This window comes from Heteronotia binoei, chromosome 15, assembly GCF_032191835.1.
Source record: "Heteronotia binoei isolate CCM8104 ecotype False Entrance Well chromosome 15, APGP_CSIRO_Hbin_v1, whole genome shotgun sequence".
NCBI classification, from domain to species: domain Eukaryota; kingdom Metazoa; phylum Chordata; class Lepidosauria; order Squamata; family Gekkonidae; genus Heteronotia; species Heteronotia binoei.
This window is the reverse complement of record NC_083237.1, coordinates 33,402,635-33,422,413: the sequence shown is the minus strand read 5'-3', so window position 1 is coordinate 33,422,413 and position 19,779 is coordinate 33,402,635. Positions and strand designations below refer to the sequence as shown.

The 19,779-nt window shown below is 46.1% G+C and overlaps 1 protein-coding gene across 1 annotated transcript; it reads left to right on the top strand.

Moving 5' to 3' along the window:
* The first annotated feature begins 696 nt into the window (after positions 1-696).
* On the top strand, positions 697-19,010 carry LOC132583366 (vomeronasal type-2 receptor 26-like). The gene is made up of 9 exons (XM_060255022.1): positions 697-984; positions 4,540-4,733; positions 5,101-5,436; positions 8,998-9,112; positions 14,622-15,045; positions 15,268-15,491; positions 15,859-16,086; positions 16,970-17,096; positions 18,109-19,010. The coding sequence occupies exons 1-9, from the start codon at positions 697-699 to the stop codon at positions 19,008-19,010; spliced, it is 2,838 nt and encodes a 945-aa protein (XP_060111005.1).
* Positions 19,011-19,779: the final 769 nt, after the last annotated feature.

Sequence of the window (19,779 nt, the reverse complement as noted above, 5' to 3'; positions counted from 1 at the left end):
GGTGGTATCATATTCAGAAGACTGCTCTATGTATGGATACATGTGCCATCAAGTCACAAATGACTTACAGTAACTCCAACAAGAAGCTTTCAAGGTAAGTAAAAAGCAGAGTTGGTTTTCTATTGCCTTCCTTTGCAGAGTCTTCCTTGGTGGTCTTCCATCTGCAGACTAACCCTGCTTAGTTTCTGAAATCTAGCCATTCCTCAGAGGCCAGCACCTACAGATACGCATCATGTTGGACAAGACTAGCTTCTTCTTGAAATATTAATTATTCAGGGCCTTCTCTTGTAGCAGGACCTATTTTGCATATTAGGCCACACATCCCTAATGTTGCCAATCCTCCAAGAGCTTACAGTAGGCCCTATAAGAAGAGCCCAATAAGCTCTTGGAGGATTGGCTACATCAGGGGTGTGTGGCTTAATATGCAAAGGAGTTCCTGCTACAAAAAAGGCTTGAAATTATTGTAAGGAAAAGGATGCATGTAATTTAAAATAATAAGTGGTAAAAAGAGGTTTGACTCTTGAAAGCTTATACCTTGTAATTTTTTTGGTCTCTAAGCTGCTACTGGACTCAAATCTAGATGTTATATAAAGGAAAGAGTAAGTATAGTTTATATGTCCTAAATAAATATAACTAAAAGTATGTTTGTAATGAATAATGGAAATCTTTTTTTGTGTGTGTGTGTGTGTTAGTGTAATGACTCAGAACTACCAGCACATCCTGGCCTTGGTTTTTGCTATAAAGGAAATAAATGAAAATCTGCAGCTCCTACCTAACATCACACTGGGATTCAATATCTATGACAGTTATTTGGATGCAAGGTGGACTTTGCGTGCTGCAATGCAACTTTTTTCCACAAGGAACAGATTTGTCCCCAACTACAAGTGTGACATCCAAGACAAAGTCATTGCTATCATTAAGGGACTTGACTCAAAAATCTCCTACCTTATACCAGATGCTTTGGGCATCTACAAGATTCCACAGGTATAATATATATGTGATGTGATAGCATTTACACTGTCCCTTTCCTTCTAGATGTGACTTTGTAGTAACGGAAACAGCAGGAGTTGTTTTGTAGAAAAATAGGTGGTGGAGCTCATCCAGGGATTGTTATGCAGCTGCACCTACTATTCAATGGACAAGGTGGGGAGGAGGAGGGGGAACCCTCAGAAAGTTTCAGGAGCTGAGGCCTGGGAAACAGACAGGGGTATATTTCATGTAATCTTGTATGGTTTACTGTTTGCTTGTAAATAAAAATCTCTGTTTATGTGTGTGTAGAAACAATGTGCATGATTCTTTCATTTTGGTTTCCTTTGGAGGAGACAGAGGACTGGAAACTTTTTTTTTTTTTTTTTGCAGTAGTTGCTTTATTTACAAACAGACAGATAGAGCAGCAGATTTACTACTCAACATGAAGTTCTCATTTGGAGAGAGACAGATGAAGGTGAAAGACCCTGAACTCCAAGTGACTTCACCATCAGTCCTCTCCCCGTCTTGGCTACTCTTTGTTTTCAGGCTTGCTCCTCTCCTTTATTTGGATGGGTTATACTTTCTCTGGGCTCTTATAATTCCATAAGCTAACAAAAGATTCCTTCAGGAAACCATCTTCTGAAAATTATCTCCATCACTGAAGCATTTAGAGCTATTAAAGAGCCTTGTTATAGTACCTTGTTCACTTATGTGTGCTTTTAGGTTAAGTCACAGTGATGCATCTATTCACAACAATAAGACAGAAAACCCAATGCATAATCATGTGCTTGCAGCCTGCAGCATAGCTGCTAGGCTGCAAAAAGCACGAGTCTTCCTCCCCAGACGGGGAGAGTCAGGGGGCGCCTGTTTGGGCACGCAGGCTGGGAGGCGTGGTCTGGCTGATTAACAGCCAGACCTGAGTTCTCCTCAGTCTACGTCGGGTGAGTGATGATCAGCTGGCTGGCTCCCAGGGGCTTCTTGTTGAAGGCTCTGATGTGGTCGGGGAGGTCGGCGGTGCGATGCTTGTGTCGGCGGCGGCTTTGGACTCGTTGGGGGACCTCGCTTGTTGGATCGTTGGATCGTGCCTGAGTGTTTTGAGAGTTGGCTGGGGCTCATCAGGCTTGGGCTTCAGGAGCTCAGAGCGGGCGGAGGCTTGGGGGTTGAGGGGCTGCTTGGGCGGGCGGCTTTGACCATTCCCAGGGAGGTGGACATTAGATGAGTGGCTGTAGGGTGTTTTGAGCGTTTGCAGGGACCCCACGGGCAGCAGGATTCCTATTTAGACCCTACTGGGATCATATTTGTGGCAGAGTGGTAAAGCTGCTGTGCTGTGGTCCTGGGCTCTCCTTGCGACCTGAGTTTGGCTTCGGTGCGGGTTGGGTGCCCTGGGTGGTAGCAGCCTTCCATCCTTCTGAAGTAAACAGCTTGCTTATATATATATATATATTAGATATATATAAAAACGCTGTTGATAGGCCCTTAGGGGTTTTTTACTGGGTGGCTCTGCTGTAGTCGGGTGAGGGGCCATTTTGTGGGCCATCCTTGTTCTTTAGCAAGGTGGTTGGCCATTTTGTGGCTCATTCTGTGAGGGTGTGGCGACGGCCATTTTCTAACTCCCCTGGGGTTATTGAAATGGTTATTTAAGGGCATTACATTTTCACCATGACAGGGGGGAAAGGGACAGGGAAGTCCAAGGGAAAGAAGCCGGCTCCTAAGGCACCTAGGGCACTGCCTAAAAGACCCCCACCTCCTGCATCCTCATCTGATGAGGAGGGGGATGGGGTGGTTGAGGCGAATATTTTGAGCAGGTTGAAGGCGCTTGAGCAAGCGTCCAGTCTGCCTTGTCCTGGTGGGTTGGACTGTGATGGGGCGTCTAGAAGACTAACATTTTAACCAGACTTTCTATTCTTGAGGGCAGGTCTGGTGGTGCTGCTGTTGACAGGGATGCTGGTTCCAGTGGGGCTGATGTGGGGGTGGCATTGGCCGCTGGAACATTTGGATGGGGAACAGTGGTTGTGCCCTCTGGATGGTCGGGTAAGTTGGGAAGCAATTTGCAGGTTGGAGGTGGGCAGGCATGGCCATGGGGTCCTGCTTTGATGGTTGGCCAGGGTTTTCCCTCATCCAGTTCTGGTGTGCTCGCTTCGGGGTCTGGGTCCCCATTTTTTTTGCCGGGGATTAGTGGTCAAGGAGGGCCTTGCGGGGCTTGTGCGGGTGTTGGCCACCTGGGTATGGCAGGTCCCTTTATGGGCGCACCTTCCCCTTATGGGCCCAATCTGGGTGATCTCTCCGATAGTGGTCATTTGGTATCTAGGTCCTCCTCCTCGGTTTCGGTTTCATTAGGCTCTCCCCGCAGCGCTGCAGGGCAGGTGATTCAACCCCGCATGCTCTGCTGAGAGTTTGGATCCCTTGGGGTGTGCAATAGAAAGGCGCGCCAGTTTAAGTACGAATGCCCCTTGTGTAGTGGCTCACACTCATTCGACAGCTGCCCCAGAGCCAGGGGGCGTAAGAATCTCAAGAAGCCCGGGGGGAGTGGTGGAGCTTTTCCAGCTAAAAGAGGAGCCCAGCCCGATAAGGGTGGGACCTCTTGAGTGGTGGCTTGCAAGATATCCTAGAAGGGTGGATATTTTGTACGTGTTAGAAGGTTTTAAGTTTGGTTTTAGGATCCCTTTTCAGGGACCTCGAGTTCTGTTCATGTCAGGAAACCGTAAATCTGTTCAGGGTTTGGAACAGGTTGTTAGGGATAAAATTGCTAAAGAGCTGGTTGAAGGTAGGATATTGGGTCCTTTTTCACACCTGCCCGTGAGTACTCTTAGAGTCTCGCCTTTGGAGGTGGTGCCTAAAAAGACACCTGGTGAATTTAGTTTGATTCACCATTTGTCTTTTCCTAAGGGGAAGTCTGTGAATGATGGGATCCTGGAGCATTTATGCTCGGTTAGATATACCAGTTTCGATCAGGCTATTGCTGTAGTTGTCAAGTCTGGCTTTAACTCTGGCTCACTCAAAGAGCATGCTGGGTAGAACTAAAGTGTAACCAAATGCTGCTAGCTAACTCTCCCCTGTTCCCCCCTCCCTTCTGTAGAGGGTGTCCCTGCTTTGAAATGGTGATGTATGAAAAGTCTTATCTGAACCTTCTCAGCTCAGGCTCGGGGGAGACAGGAAGCCTGGGAGTACCAAGGCCGTGGGCCTCTAATCAACATGAGAATGTATTAGTAACATCTATGTGTGAATGTTCCCTTTGCTAGATTCCCTGGCCCGTAAGAATCCCTTTGAAGTGTTCCTTATATGCAATGTATCAATTATATGGTCTTCAGTCTTTTCAAGCTCTGGCCAAGGCTGCAAGTAACCAGCATCAATAAACTAGTTCTTTGTATCTACATTGACTCGTTATTGAATCTGCAGACTTGACATTTTGAAAAGACTTTCTTTGGAACTCATCCATCCTGGCAACTTTGTAACCTGATGGCTGAAGAGATTCCAGGAGATGGAGAACTTTCCTACCTGGAGGAAGAGCCGGTGGCACCTTGGCAGGTACTAAATGCCAGGCGAGCTGCGGTTTCCCCTCCGACCTGTCAGCTCGTGATCACCCCCCAGCAGTATCGGCCACGGACTTCAACCACTACCATGGACAAGGCTCCTGCTCGGAGGGATGCGATCCTGACCCACCATAAGAGAAGGGTGCGGTTGGCTGAGGCGGAACCCGCCAACCCGGGTTCCCTGGAGTCAGGCGAAGCAGAGACTGCCCTCGAGACCCAAGGGAAAATCCGAGGGTGAAGAAAAAGAGGGAGAGGAGCCACTGCCGAAAGACATGCCTGAGGAAGACTCCCACATGTTCCGGGCCATGATCCGAAAGGAAGTGGATGGGGTGATCAAGGGCCTGAAAGACGAGATGCAGGCTATGACCACCCAAATCTCCCATTCCATGGGCCTAACCGGGCCACAGAGGCCCCCCCAACCTCCACAGGCACGGCCGCCGGTGGCACCGCTGCGAGCATCGGCCCCTGCACCGAAAGATGGGGGTAGGGGCAGGGAGTTGGATGCCACCTTCGACAGGGACCCGGAGGAGGTGGAATACTTCACCATTCAGGCTAACAGCTACATGTACTACTGGGGGAACACCTTCCCGGACGAGTTCAGCAGAGTCGACTACCTGGGGTCGAAGTTGAAAGGGGCTGAGAAGAGGTGGTACGTGAGCCTGTATGAGGCCATGAGCCCGGAGCTGGACTATGTGCAGACTTTCCTCCAGGCTCTACTGGCCCAATACGAGGACCCCCTCCAGGAGACACGGGCTCTGGCCGCCCTGAGGGACATGCAACAGGGCTTCCGATCCATTCGGGAGTACGCGGCGGAGTTGCGGACCAATGCAGCCAAGGTACAGGGATGGAGTGAGCTGATGAAGATCAAACACTTCACCCGAGGGCTGAACACTGGCATCCTGGATCAGGCCCTTACCCAAGCCAGACCCACACCCTGGTGGGGTGGATACAACTGGTGGGGGAGGTTGAAACCAACATGAAACGGGTGGCGATGCAATGCCAGCACCAGTTCAGGAAGGGGCAGAAAATCCCGCCTGCCACCAAGGCTGAGCCTAAGAAGATTATGGAAGGGGGAGTGCTGGTGGGACCTCGCAAGTGTTTCCGATGCGGGAACCCGAACCACCTCGCTTCCCACTGCCCAGCCCCTCCCAAAGCCCCCACCGGGGGACCGAAGGTGAGCACCCCAATGCCTAAGAAGCCCCCTGGCCGCCCTAAGGAAGCGGTGAAGAGCAGCCTCACTGTGATGGAGGAACCGGAGGAAGACGTGCTGTTGTCGGCAGAGCTGAGTGACCTGGCTTGGGCAACCGAGCCAGAGGGAAACCAGAACGACCTGCTCTGAAGGGTGCCAACCAGCAGGTCGAGGTGGAGCTGGCACCACTGAGGGTGAGCGTTACGGGATGGTTGTACTTTGTAGTAGAAACTACTGAACACTAAATTGAAAAGATTCATGCAAGTTCGGGCCCTAATAGACTCAGGGTGCAACCGGGAGCTGATCACCCCCAACTTAGTAGAAGCTTTGGGACTCGAAAGCTCTCTGCTGCCCTGCCCGATGCAGTTCGAGCAGATGAATGGGTCGGTGATGCGGGGGAGCCGTGCAAATTAGAAACTCAGGTCCTACCTTTGGGGATTGAGGAGCACTGGGACTTGGAGTCCTTCGTCATCGCCCCCTCTTGCTCCTACCCCGTAGTGCTCGGGGTGGGTTGGCTAGAAAAGCATGAACCCCGTATAAGGGAGCGCAGACAATCTGGTTCATAGACCCCCTATGCCAGAAGCACCTTTGGGACCCGGCTTGGGGTCTGAGGGCTCCCATGGCCAAAGAGAGGGCCTGCATGTTGGTGGAGGAGACCCACACTGTCCCAAGAGCCTATCGGGATCTGATGGGGGTGTTTAGCGAGCAGGGGGTGAACCAGTTACCCCCCCCCCACCGGAACACCGACTGCGCCATAGAGCTAATCCCAGGGGAAATTCTACTCAGAGCCAAATTATACCTCATGTTCTGGGCAGAGAAGAAGGAGCTCCGCAAATTCCTAGACCTGAATTTGGAGAGAGGATTCATCCGACCGGCGACCGCCCCCCACGCAGGCCCGGTATTGTTTAGGAAAAAGAAGGATGGCTCGCTTAGGCTTTGCACTGACTTTTGTGGGATTAATGCGATTTCAACAAGCAACGCCTACCCCATTCCCTTAATTCGGGATTTGTTGAGCATGGTGTCCGAGGGCAAGATTTTTACCAAACTGGACTTGAGAGACGAGTACTTCCGAGTCTGCATCAAGGAAGGGGACGAGTGGAAGACCGCATTTAACACGCCTATGGGACAATTTGAATACCTGGTCATGCCCTTCGGACTACAGGGGGCCCCGGGGGTGTTCATGAACTTTATAAATGATGTACTCAGAAAATTCCTGTTTAAGGGGGTGGTGGTATACCTGGATGACATCATTATTTACTCGCAAGATGAGCAATCGCATGTGAAATTAGTGAGAGAGGTGCTAAGCACGCTGATGAGCCACCAACTGTATGCCAAATTGTCTAAATGTGAATTCCATAAGACAGAATTGCATTACTTGGGGTTCAAGGTGTGGGGGGAGGGGCTGGCGATGGACCCGGCTAAAGTGCAGGCGGTACTAGAGTGGGCTCCCCCGAGGACACGTAGACAGCTCCAATCCTTCCTTGGGTTTGCAAATTTCTATAGGACCTTCATAGAGGGATTTGCCCAGATCACTCTCCCCCTAACCGAGTTGCTAAAAACCAAGGGGAAAGGGCCAGAGGTGAAATGCCCGGGAGCCCGCCTGAATTGGAGCCCGAAGTGCCAAATGGCCTTCGACAAACTAAAACACCTTTTCACAAGTGAGCCGGTCCTTAGCCACCCCGATGAGCAACGCCCCTTCATTGTGCAATGCGACGCTTCTGATGTGGCCGTCGGAGCCATACTCATGTAAAGGGACGGGGAAGGGCGACTAAAACCTTGCGCCTATATCTCTAGAAAATTCTCAGGCGAGAAAAGGAACGGGTCAGTGTGGGACAAGGAAGCTTTCGCTGTAACTTTCGCTTTGAAAACATGGCGGTCCTGGCTGGAGGGAGCGAAGATGCTGTTTGAAATCTGGACCGACCACAAAAACCTCTAAGCTTTTATGGGCAAGAGGAAGCTGAACGAAAAGCAAATCAGGTGAGTGGGATTTTTCTCCAAGTTCGACTTTACCTTGAGGCACATTCCGGGGGCGAAAAACTTCTTAGTGGACGCTCTATCCCGCCTCCTGCAACACGAGAGCCAGCGGGAGGAAGTAGTAGACTCCTTAGTTCCCCCCTCACAGGTAGCGGCCGTGATAACTACACAGTCGCAGAAAAAGAGGGACCTTGGCGAATTAGGCACTGGGAAACTGGCCATGGAAACTGAGAAGGAGGGCGATGACCGCCCCAGAGATATTCAGAAAAGGGAGGACGGATTGTGGTATAAAGGGGAAAAGCTCTACATCCCAAAGAGTTTGAGAGTGGAGGTGCTGCAGTTTTGCCACTCTAACAAACTGGCAGGGCACTTGGGCTATGTGAAGATGCTCCACTTAATCAGCAGACAATTTTGGTGGCCATCCTTAAAAAAGGACGTATCAGAATTCGTAGCCTCCTGTCCCATCTGCATTATGGCCAAAAGAAGGGGTGGTAAAGCTCCGGGGCTATTGAAACCCCTAGAGACGGCCAAGCGCCCCTGGTCAGTGGTGTCAATGGATTTTATTGTGGAGCTACCGCCCTCTCATGGGAAAACAGTGATATTGGTGGTAGTGGACATGTTTTCCAAACAAGCCCACTTCATCCCCCTCGCCCAACTGCCCACCGCGAAGAAGCTGGCCCTACTCTTTTTCAACCACGTGGTCCGGCTTCACTCATTTCCCTACAAGGTCATTAGCGACCACGGCCCGCAGTTCGTTGCCAACTTCTAACATAAGTTTTGCAGGGATGGAGCAAGGGTTGAGTTCTGCCTACCACCCCCAGACGGATGGACAGACGGAAAGTGCAAATTGACTTCTAGAGCAATATTCCATTATTAACCACCGGCAGTCCAACTGGGTGGATCTACTCCCCTTTGCTGAATATGGGTACAATAACAGCCTGCACAGTTCCACCAAGTCATCCCCTTTTTCCACCGTCCACAGATACGAGGAAAAACCCATGCCACTCCTGCCCAGGGGGGACCCCTCCCCGGAATCAACCCCATTCGAACAATGGTGGCGAGGGCCAAGCAAGAGTTGGAAAGCAATCCAAGAAAACTTAGAAGCGGCTAAAGAAACTTAAAAAAACAATGACAAGTCACATGTCACAGCCTGGGACTTCAAAGTAGGGGACTCAGTATTTGTATCCACTAAGAACCTGCCGCTTAGCCAATCCTCGAAGAAACTAGCATACAAGTTCTCGGGGTCGTTCAGAATCTCAAGGGTGATAAATTAAGTAATGGTGGAGCTAGAGCTGCCAAAATGTTTAGTAAAGTGCATTGTGTATTTCATTGCAGCTTACTACGTCGAGACCCCGGGGCTTTCGTCTGGCACCCTCGAGCACCAGCCCCCCAGCCCGTCTTGATTGGGAACCAGAACCACCACGAAGTCCAAGAAATCCTGGACTCTAGAGTAAAAAGGGGGTTCTTGTATTATCTGATAAAATGGAAACACTTCCCCTCCAGCGAAAATGAATGGGTGGCAGAAAAAAATATATTGCCCCCCGATTTGATCAAGAAGTTCCATCAGAAATGTTCTACCAGGGCGGTAGAGGCGGCTTAGGGGGGGCAGTATGTCAAGTCTGGCTTTAACTCTGGCTCACTGAAAGAGCATGCTGGGTAGAACCAAAGTGTAACCAAATGCTGCTAGCTAACTCTCCCCTGTTCCCCCCTCCCTTCCGTAGAGAGTGTCCCTGCTTTGAAATGGTGATGTGTGAAAAGTCTTATCTGACCCTTCTCAGCTCAGGCTCAGGGGAGACAGGAAGCCTGGGAGTACCAAGGCCATGGGCCTCTAATCAACATGAGAATGTATTAGTAACATCTATGTGTGAATGTTCCCTTTGCTAGATTCCCCGGCCCGTAGGAATCCCTTTGAAGTGTTCCTTATATGCAATGTATCTATTATACGGTCTTCAGTCTTTTCAAGCTCTGGCCAAGGCCACAAGTAACCAGCATCAATAAACTAGTTCTTTGTATCTACATCGACTCGTTGTTGAATCTGCAGACTTGACAGTATTGAAGCGTTGTGGGGTGGGGGCAGAATTGGTGAAATGTGACATTAAGTCCACGTTTTGCCTTTTACCTGTCCACCCTGATGATTTTGAGCTTTTAGGGTTTTCTTTTGAAGGGCAATTTTACATCGACAGAGCATTGCCAATGGGCTGATCTGTGTCATGTTCGGCTTTCGAGCATTTCAGCACATTTTTAGAATGGGCTGTGCGGGAGAAAGTGGGTTTGCAGGAAGTCGTTCATTATCTGGATGACTATCTTTTTGTGGGTCCTGATGGATCTGGGCGTTGTGAACAGCTGCTGTCTGGCTTTGCCGAGCTGGCAGTTGAGCTTGGGGTCCATTTAGCACCTGAAAAAACGGAAGGTCCGACCCAGAAGTTGACCTTTTTAGGGATTGAGATTGACACTGTTGCGCAGTTGTCCAGGGTGCCCCTTCAGAAAATAGTGGAGTTGTGGGCTAGGATTTCTGCCTTTCTTCTTTGTTGGAATTGCAGCAGCTAGTGGGGCACCTCAACTTTGCATGCAAAGTGGTTGCTCCTGGAAGGGCTTTTCTTAGGAGGCTTTGTGGTGCTATGGCAAGGTTATGCTTGCCTCAGCATAGGACCAGGGTTACGTTCAGCATGCAGGATGATTTGAGGGTTTGGCAGGAGTTTTTAGAGTCTTTTAATGGAGTCTCTTTTTGGAGGGACGACTTGAGGCTCGAAGCTGAGCTCCAGGTCAAGTCTGATGCTGCTGGATCCTTAGGTTTTGGAGTCTATTTTTGCGGACATTGGTGCGCAGATAGTAGGCCCGACTCCTGGGTTCAGGTAGGTGTGAATCGAGATCTTACGTTTTTCGAGTTTTTTCCTATTTTAGTTGTGGTTTGGCTGTGGGGGAAGGATATGGCCGATCACACTGTGCATTTTTGGTATGATAATATGGCAGATTGATAGGTCTAGCCATTGCGCCTAGCACTCAGAAGTCTTACGAACGGGCTGTGCGGCAGTTTGAAGACTTTAGGGCTGAGGTAGGGTATCGCAGGATTTGGCCCCTCCCAGTGGAGGAATTGCTCCATTACTGTGTGTCGCTGTGAGGTAAGGGGTTGGCTGTGTGATCCATTAGGGGGCGCCTGTCTGCACTGGCTTTTGCCAGTAAAGCACAAGGTTACAGGGAGGATACAGCAGACTTTCGTATACGGAGGATGCTGGAGGGGTGGTCTAGAGAGGCCGGTCCTCGGCTTGATACACGGAATCCTGTGTTCCCGTTGATTCTGCGTGGTTTGAAGAGGGTATGGGGCGGGGTGTGTGCTTCGTCATTTGAGGCATGTTTGTTTCACGCCACATCCTTGGTAGCCTTCTTTGGGGCTCTTAGGGTGAGCGAGCTGGTTGCTCAATCCAGAAACGATGTTTTTGGTAGGGCTTTGTGGTTGAGGGATTTACAGCTTGGTGGGGGAAAGGCGGTTATTACGGTCCGTCGTTCTAAGACGGATCAGTTGCAGAGGGGTACTGTACTTGGGCTTGGTAGTTGCTCAGAGCTCGAGCTCTGTCCTGTAGCAGCTTTGGCTGCTTATTTGGCAGTCCAGGGAAGCCAGGTTGGGTTTTTGTTTATTCATTTAGATGGTAACCCATTGACAAAACACCAGTTTGGGGCTATGATGTCTCAGGCTTTGGGTGAGTTGGGGTTGTCCGGGGTGCGGTTTGAGACCACTCCTTTAGGATTGGAGCGCCTTCTACAGCAGCGGCCATGGGGTATCCTTCCAGCTCTATTCAGAGGCTGGGTCGATGGCGCTCATTAGCCTATAAGGCCCATGTTCATCCTTTTAAGTCGTGAATGAATTTTGTTGTTGAAATGTTTTGGTTCTGTTTGTGTTTAACTGTTTTTTCTCTTTAGATGCTGTTGTTCCTGGCCAGAAGAGCCGGAGCCAAGTTCTCATCTGCGGCCATAGCCACATTTTTTGGGCCACTCTTCAAGCACGGAGAACTGCGGCTGGCTTTCAGCTGGGACTCAGCCAGCATGTTGTTATAGAATGGCAGGGGCGCCGGGGCCTTCAGTGGCCGGGCTTGCTGCCTTTGCTGTTTTCTGATAGAGCGGGACCTCCTCCTCAGGTCTTAATAGTTCACCTGGGAGGTAATGATCTGGGGTTAATGAAGGGCAAGGCCTTAGTTTGGCAGGCCCATGATGATTTTATGCACATTCGGGAGCGATGGCCGGGGACCATCATAGTGTGGTCAGCCATGCTGCCCTGCCTGGTGTGGCGTTGTGCTTTGGACCCTGCTGCTATAGAAAGGGCTAGATACAAGGCCAACAAGAAACTTAAAAAGATGCTTGAAAGGGGGTTGGGCCACTATTTGCCCCATCCGGACATTTTGGCAAAATGTCCTGACCTTTACAGAGGGGATGGGGTCCATCTCTCAGAAAAGGGTAATATGCTTTTCCTGAGAGATTTGCAGCAAGGGATGTGGGTGGCTTTGGGCCTCCCGGTGGGCACTAAACCCTAAGTAGAGACTTGGCCTTAGTAGTGGCAGGTTTTTTGGGATTTAGTGCACTATGTGGCCAGGGGAGGACTGTGAAGCATCCCCCTTTTGGGGAATTTGGGGTTTGGCATGATCAACCTTGCGGTTTGAAGACCCGGGTGGAGAATGCAGACTGCCGGGAGACTTGGCTAGAGGGTGCTTTCTGGCGAGACGTGCATCTGGGTTTGGGCCCTCTGGTGCGGGCCTCCCAGGAGGGAGCTGAGTCACTCAGCTCTGGCCGGTGGGGCTGGGTCTCTCGCCCATTATGGCAGGGGAGCGGTCGCGGTGACCCCCTAGCCTTGGCCAGGCCGCTGGTGGAGTACCCTTGCTGTTTATGAGGTTAATTAATAAAGTGGCCCAATTTTATTCCATCACTTGGTGTCTGACTCGTTATTCCGTCCTTGGGAAGCAATCATCAGTTGCTTACAAATGAAAGAATAGTGTCACTTGCTCTAACCATGAAGAGCAACACAAGGCTTGGCTTGGAAGAGATAATACCAGGGCTTTTTTGAGCCGCTGGTGGAGTACCCTTGCTGTTTATGAGGTTAATTAATAAAGTGGCCCAATTTTATTCCATCACTTGGTGTCTGACTCGTTATTCCATCCTTGGGAAGCAATCATCAGTTGCTTACAAATGAAAGAATAGTGTCACTTGCTCTAACCATGAAGAGCAACACAAGGCTTGGCTTGGAAGAGATAATACCAGGGCTTTTTTGAGCAGGAACACACAGGAATGCAGTTTTGGCTAGAATGGCATCAGGGATATGTCATCTAATATACAAATGAGTTCCTGCTGGGCTTTTTCTACCAAAAAGAGAAGAAGAAGAAAATGAAGCAGCAGCAGCCCTGAGTAATATGATTCTTGGGGGAATAAAAACAAGTCTTCTTCCCTTGCTATATGGAAACTGTTAATACTTCACTGCCGAAAGAAAGAAAGAAAGAAAGAAAGAAAGAAAGAAAGAAAGAAAGAAAGAAAGAAAGAAAGAAAGAAAGAAAGAAAGAAAGAAAGAAAGAAAGCAAGCCACTGGAATTTGAAAAGAAATATTTGAAAGTAAAATTTCAAATCAAGAAAGCTGTTTGCTATGGTAACATTCGTTGGTGATTACATTTTAGACACTGGACTTTGATTTACAGTACCTCAGCACCAAACTGTAAAAGGGATAAGTAATTATGGTATTTTGTAACCAATCAGTTCACTGATTATGTCATGTAATTAATTCCAAACGAAATGAAAGAGAAAATAATGTAGAAGTTGATATAAGAATATAGGGGCGAATGATCTTGGTAAAACTTTAGAAAATACCAATTAATGCAAAGGCAGAATAATAATATATAAAATACAAGAGGGCAACATGCAAGGACTGGTGAGGAACATCTCATTTCCATCTCCCACACTATTTCTTCTTACCTTCAGTTTTCCTGCTTCTTTCTCTCCTTCCTGCCCACAGCCAATTTAATTTCATATGCCCCTCCCCCATCTTCAGTTTTCCTTCTTCCCCACCTCAATTAACCTCTCTCTGGGAAAACTCCAGCTGACGTGCAGAGACAGTGGCTGGGACCAGTTGTGTGGTGAGAACCCCAAGGACTTGTAGGGGCAGAACACTTTCCCCCGTGTCCCCTCTCCACACTATTTCTTCTTTATATCCTCCTGGAAACCTCCATATTCTCATCTTTCCCTGCTTGCTTCTCCCCTTTGTGCCCTTTGACCAACCTACCTTTTATCTGCCCCTCATCTTCAGCTATATTTATTATTTATATCCTTCATTTATACCCTTTCTTCACAATGGGGATCCAAAGCAGTTCACATCATTCTCACCATTGCCATTTTATACTCACTATAACCGTGTAAGGCGGATCAGGATGAGAGTGTGTGGCTGGCCCAAGGTCACCAAGTGAGCTTTCATGGCAGAATAGGGATTCATTCTAATAACTGCACCACATGATCGATCATGCATTGTATGCTGCCTTGGTTGGGTAAGTCATGCAAGTTGTGGATCCAAGTCACCTAGTATTTGCTACTAGGCCTGGCTCTGCAGAATCCCTGTCAAAGGCCAAGACAGCTCTGGAAATGGCCCTACCCTCTTCTCTTGCCTTTTGCTGACGGAAGCCGAGGGCTGAAAGCTGGAAATACTTTTGTTTGCCTATCAACCCACCAATGGTCACTAAAAGGGCATTAATTTCTTAAGACTAAGACTTTTGGGGGGAAGGGTTTAACCATCCAGTAATTTTCTTTTTTATATATTCCAGATTTCCCTGCAAACCTGGGTATTTGTCATGTCTATTCCTAGCTCCAGTCTATTGAGTTTCCATATCCATGAAAATTAGATATATGGATTACACTGCATCAATGAGTGGTTGTATAATATAATAATCATATAATAGTTTCATTTTTAATTTTCTCTTTCAAAATCTGTCCTTTAGCTCTTCTATGGGTCTGCTCCAATTATGCTTGATAACACTCAAGTGCCTTTCTCCTACCAGATGGTCCCACCTGAAATGCATCAATACATGGGGATTCTCCAGTTACTTCTCCATTTCAAGTGGACATGGATTGGATTCTTTACAGTGACTGATATGCATACAGAATGGTTTTTGCAAATGGTGTATCCGGTATTTTCCCAATATGGCATCTGTTTAGCTTTCATGGAATCCTGTTCCAGTTTCATTATTGCCAACAACTGGGAAAAATTTGAGAAATGGTGGCTGAAGCTGTATAATGCACTCATGGACAAAGCAACCAATGTGCTCATCTTCTATGGAGACAATACCTCCATGATAATTTTCAGATGGTTGCTAAGTCATAAACACATAGCACAAAATGAACACATAGCAGAAAAGCCCAAAGGTAAAGTGTGGATTCTGACTGCCCAGACAGAATTAAAATTCTTTTCCAATAAAATGAGTTCTTGGGATATTCAAAGCTTGCATGGTGCTATATCAATGGCAATTCACTCCAATGAACTTTGTGGATTCCAACAATTTTTCAGGAGTAGAGAACCTTCAGGTGTTGAGGAAGATTGTTTTTTCAGGGACTTCTGGTCATATGCATTTGACTGTGCTGTTCCAGATTCCATTCTGGGTAATATGAATATAAAGAACTGCACTGGAGAGGAGAGATTAGAGAACCTTCATGAGCATAATTTTGAAATGATGACTGGCCATGGCTACAACCTCTACAATGCTGTCTATGCTGTAGCCCATGCTTTACATGCCATGTATTCATCCAACTCCAAAAGAAGAGCAACAATAGATGGACAGAAGATAAAGCTTAAAAACTGGCAGTTGTGGGAGGTAATAACCTCAGTATTTGAACCTGACAGCTGGTTTATGTATTAACTATGTGGATGTCTGTCTTTTGGCAAACGTCCTCATTCCTAGGTTAAAAATATTATCTTTCCATTATCTGAATGCTTGCTTCCAACCTAAGATGAGTGATATGTAGATGGTTCTTGCTATCCATATCAGTGTGTTTGTATGCTGGCAGTACATTTAAATATTCAGTTGAGATTGAATAAATTACAAATGAACACAAGCATCTAAGTGAAGTCTTGGATTGGTTGTGCTGAGGACAAAGTGAATATCCATGAAGGGGCAGATATTTCTAAGTCAGTGGGAGAGGTTTGGTCCACCCTAACAAATGTTTTCCTTTTGAATCCAGCTCCACCATTATTTGAGACAAATCTCATTTAACAACAGTGCTGGGGACAACATTTCTTTTGACAAAAACAGGAACTTAGTAGCAGGATTTGATGTTATCAATTGGCTCACATTCCCAAACCAGTCCTTTCTTAGAGTAAAAGTTGGAAGTGTGGATCCCAAGCCTCCTGCAGATCAAATATTCACCATTAATGAGGATGCCATTACATGGCATAACTGGTTTAACCAGGTAAGACTTGAACAAATGCATTTTCAGAAGAATACTAGTTTTTAATGTAAGGGCATGTGCCAAGGGATAGTTCTTATCTGTGGATTACTTTCTCACTATTTTAAAAATTGTTAGCATTTTAAATACATAAATATATAGCAAGTTCTAACACTATTATCAGGCCTTTTAAGAGTTATTCCCAGCCTACTGACAAAGATTCTCGCTGGGCTGTCTCACTCTCTCCCACATTCCAATCAAATACCATATAAAACAAAACACTGGTCTTACTTGTACAAGCTTATAAAGTAGGAATCCACGCATTTTAATAGCATTCTTCCTTCATAGTAGGAAGGATATGAAATATTTTTGTTAACTGTAAATGAAAAACCTACTACTGTTTTCCAAAACTGCTTATTCTTAGAATATTGACATCATATGTGATGGATGCCATACTGATCCAGCCATCTCAAAACTCATATATTTTATATAATTTCCAGGGTGTTAAGCACTATAAAAATTGTTTTGTCTAATATTAGTATTGGCCATATTTCCTGTGAAGACAGGGATTCACTCTATATATTTTGTGTTACCATCTTCTCCATTAGAATGGTGCTACCATCTTTATGTTACTGAACCTGAAGTCATTACTTCATGTGACTTACTGCAATCATAGAGCCACATAAATATCTCTGTAATGCAAATCAGCAAAGGTGGCCTGAATAATGGCCTTTTTTGCTTGCACCTTTCATTACAGAATGAAGGCTCAACAATGTTTCCTGTTATGCTTGAGAACATTGCAAGATCTGATTGCTTGCCAAAAGTTCTCTCCTGAAATTTAAAGATGTAAAGAAATGTAAAGCCATTCATTTGAAGAGTACATTTTCCTCTTTCATTGATGTATTAGGCATGGCCCCTTTCTGTATGCAATGACAACTGCTATCCAGGTTTTAGGAAGAAAAAGAAAGAAGGGAAGCCATTCTGCTGCTATGATTGCACTCCATGTCCTGAAGGGACAGTATCTGGCCAAAATGGTGAGAGTTGTAGTGCCATCAAAGTTATTGGTATGTGATCTTAATAAACATGTTATGTCAAAACTGTGTCCGAGAGAGAAGGAAGGAATGAAAGAAGAAAGTGGAGAAAGTTGAGGGTATTGGAGCTGCCAGTCCTCGTGGCTTTTGATCCTGGCCTTGGGGAGGGTACAGATTGCCAGGGGGAGGGAAGGAGGGAAAGTTGAAGACAGGGGTGGGGGCAGATAAAGGTAGTGGAGAAGACAGAGGAAAGAGGCTGTGAGAGCTTTCAGGGAAAGGAAAGAGGAAACAGTGGTGAGAGAGCAAAATGAGATTCCTCTCTCAAGTCTTTGCATATCTCCCACTTGTCCAACTCTAATAAAAAAAGATCCAGAGACAATTCACTAACTTTGCTAAAATACCTAGTGGTTGAAGTGAGGGGAGTCAAATGACTGTAAAATGCACAATTCAGATTCAATCAAGAAAAATAAAACTACTCTCTAATAGTCAGGGAGTCATAGTCTCTGCAAGATAGATATTAGTCTTGGGGAGGGGGAAACTCAAGGTTGAACTTCACAGCACAAGAAAAATAAGATTGCTATGAAACTCTGGAACCTTGCATCCAATTCCCCACTTCCTCTCTACAACATCTAGCAAAACTTCTGCCATGTTTTATATCCTTAGGAAATGGTTGGTGTGAAATGTACATCCTGGAAAAGTGTGTTGGGGTCAGTAGAACTAAAAGTAGATTTAGGTAGAAGTTATTCACAGCAGGAAGAATCTGACATCACGCTTCCTTCATGGCATTGTATATCTTGCCTGAGAGTTTCATCAGTTATTATTCTCACCATCATACACTGCACATACTGCCACTTTTCATAAGAGTACTTCAGAATGGGATACCATTTTGGGATGAGCAGCTGCAGGAAGTTTTAGAGAACTGTTAATTACTGTATTATTTTCTAACAAGTCTGTACTTTAAAAGAGATTTCAAGCATGGCACTTCATGATGGATATGTCTGTTTCTCTTTTTCAGACATGTGTGACTGCTTTAAATGCCCAGATGAGTACTATTCAGATAAGGACCACGCTTCATGCATCCTCAAAATTATAACCTTTTTATCCTATGAAGAACCTTTGGGTATTGGTCTAGCCACTGGAACTTTAACATTTTCTTTGATCACGGTTCTTGTACTAGGAACATTTGTGAAACACAACAACACTCCCATTGTGAAAGCCAATAACAGAAACCTCAGCTATATGCTTCTCATCTCCCTCCTGCTGTGCTTCCTTTGTACATTATTATACATTGGCCAGCCTAGAAATGTGACATGTATCCTTCGCCATACTACCATTGGCATCATCTTCTCAATAGCTGTTTCTTGTATCTTGGCCAAAACTATCATTGTCATTCTTGCGTTCATGGCTACCAAGCCAGGATCTAGAATGAGGAAATGGGTGGGGAAAAGAACAGCTAGTTACATAGTTATTGTCTGTTTCTTTATCAAAGTTGGCATTAGCGCAGTGTGGATGACAACTTCCCCTCCATTCCCAGATGCTGACATGCATTCAGTGATGGAAGAAATTATACTTGAATGTAATGAAGGGTCCATGATTATGCTGTTCTCTGGCCCAGCCTACATCGGTTTCCTGGCCATCGCCACCTTCATTGTAGCTTTCCTAGCCAGGAAGCTACCAGACAGTTTTAATGAAGCCAAATTCATCACTTTCGGCATGTTGGTCTTTTGCAGTATTTGGTTATCCTTTGTTCCAATCTACTTGAGCACTAAAGGGAAATACACAGTGGCTGTGGAGATTTTTTCTATCTTAGCCTCTAGTGCTGGATTGTTGGGATGCATGTTTTTCCCCAAGTGTTACATCATTGTACTAAAGCCTAAAATGAACAGCAAGGAATGGATCAAAAGGAAAAGTCATTGAATTATTTATTACTCCTAGAAGTCGCCTTTGACAATTTACAAATCCTTCAGAAGTCTGTCTGCTTTAAAAATGCAATGTTTTTATTAAGGAAAATAACTGTGGATGAGTGCAATCTATTTGTTCTTGGGCTTTTTTGTGAGCAGTTTTGGATATAAATCAGAGGGGGGGATTGTATTGGTTTTTGTTATAGTCATTATTACAGTTGAGCACTTCCTTGCTATTCTTAATATATGAACATAAGAGAAGGACAATAAGAGATTGGACAATTTCAATACTTTGTCTAAGCATAAGAGAAAGGAGTTAACCTTGTTTAACTGTTCTTTTCATAATTTTGATTATAGTGATTGTGAATAAAAAGAATTCCAAGGAAACAATGAGTTTTGAAGAAGCAGTTGAACCAAGAGGGGGAGGAGTTTAATATAGATGCCACTGATGATGAGGTAAAACTTGGATTCATGGTAGCTTCACATAATGCCCCAAATTTATATGACTTTAGCACGGACGGACAGAAAGAAAGAAAGAAAGAAAGAAAGAAAGAAAGAAAGAAAGAAAGAAAGAAAGAAAGAAAGAAAGATAGCAACCTTCTATAAACTGCTTCAAAGGGGAAAAAGGAGTCAAGGAAAGTCAAGGAGTGTTGAACAAACAAAAATGTCATAAACCTGAGTAACCAAAAATGTTTCAGTTATGACACCAGGCAAGAATCTAAATTCAAATAGTTTAAATAACCAGTTTCAAATTCAAGGATTAAAAAAAAAAAGGCCTTGAGTAC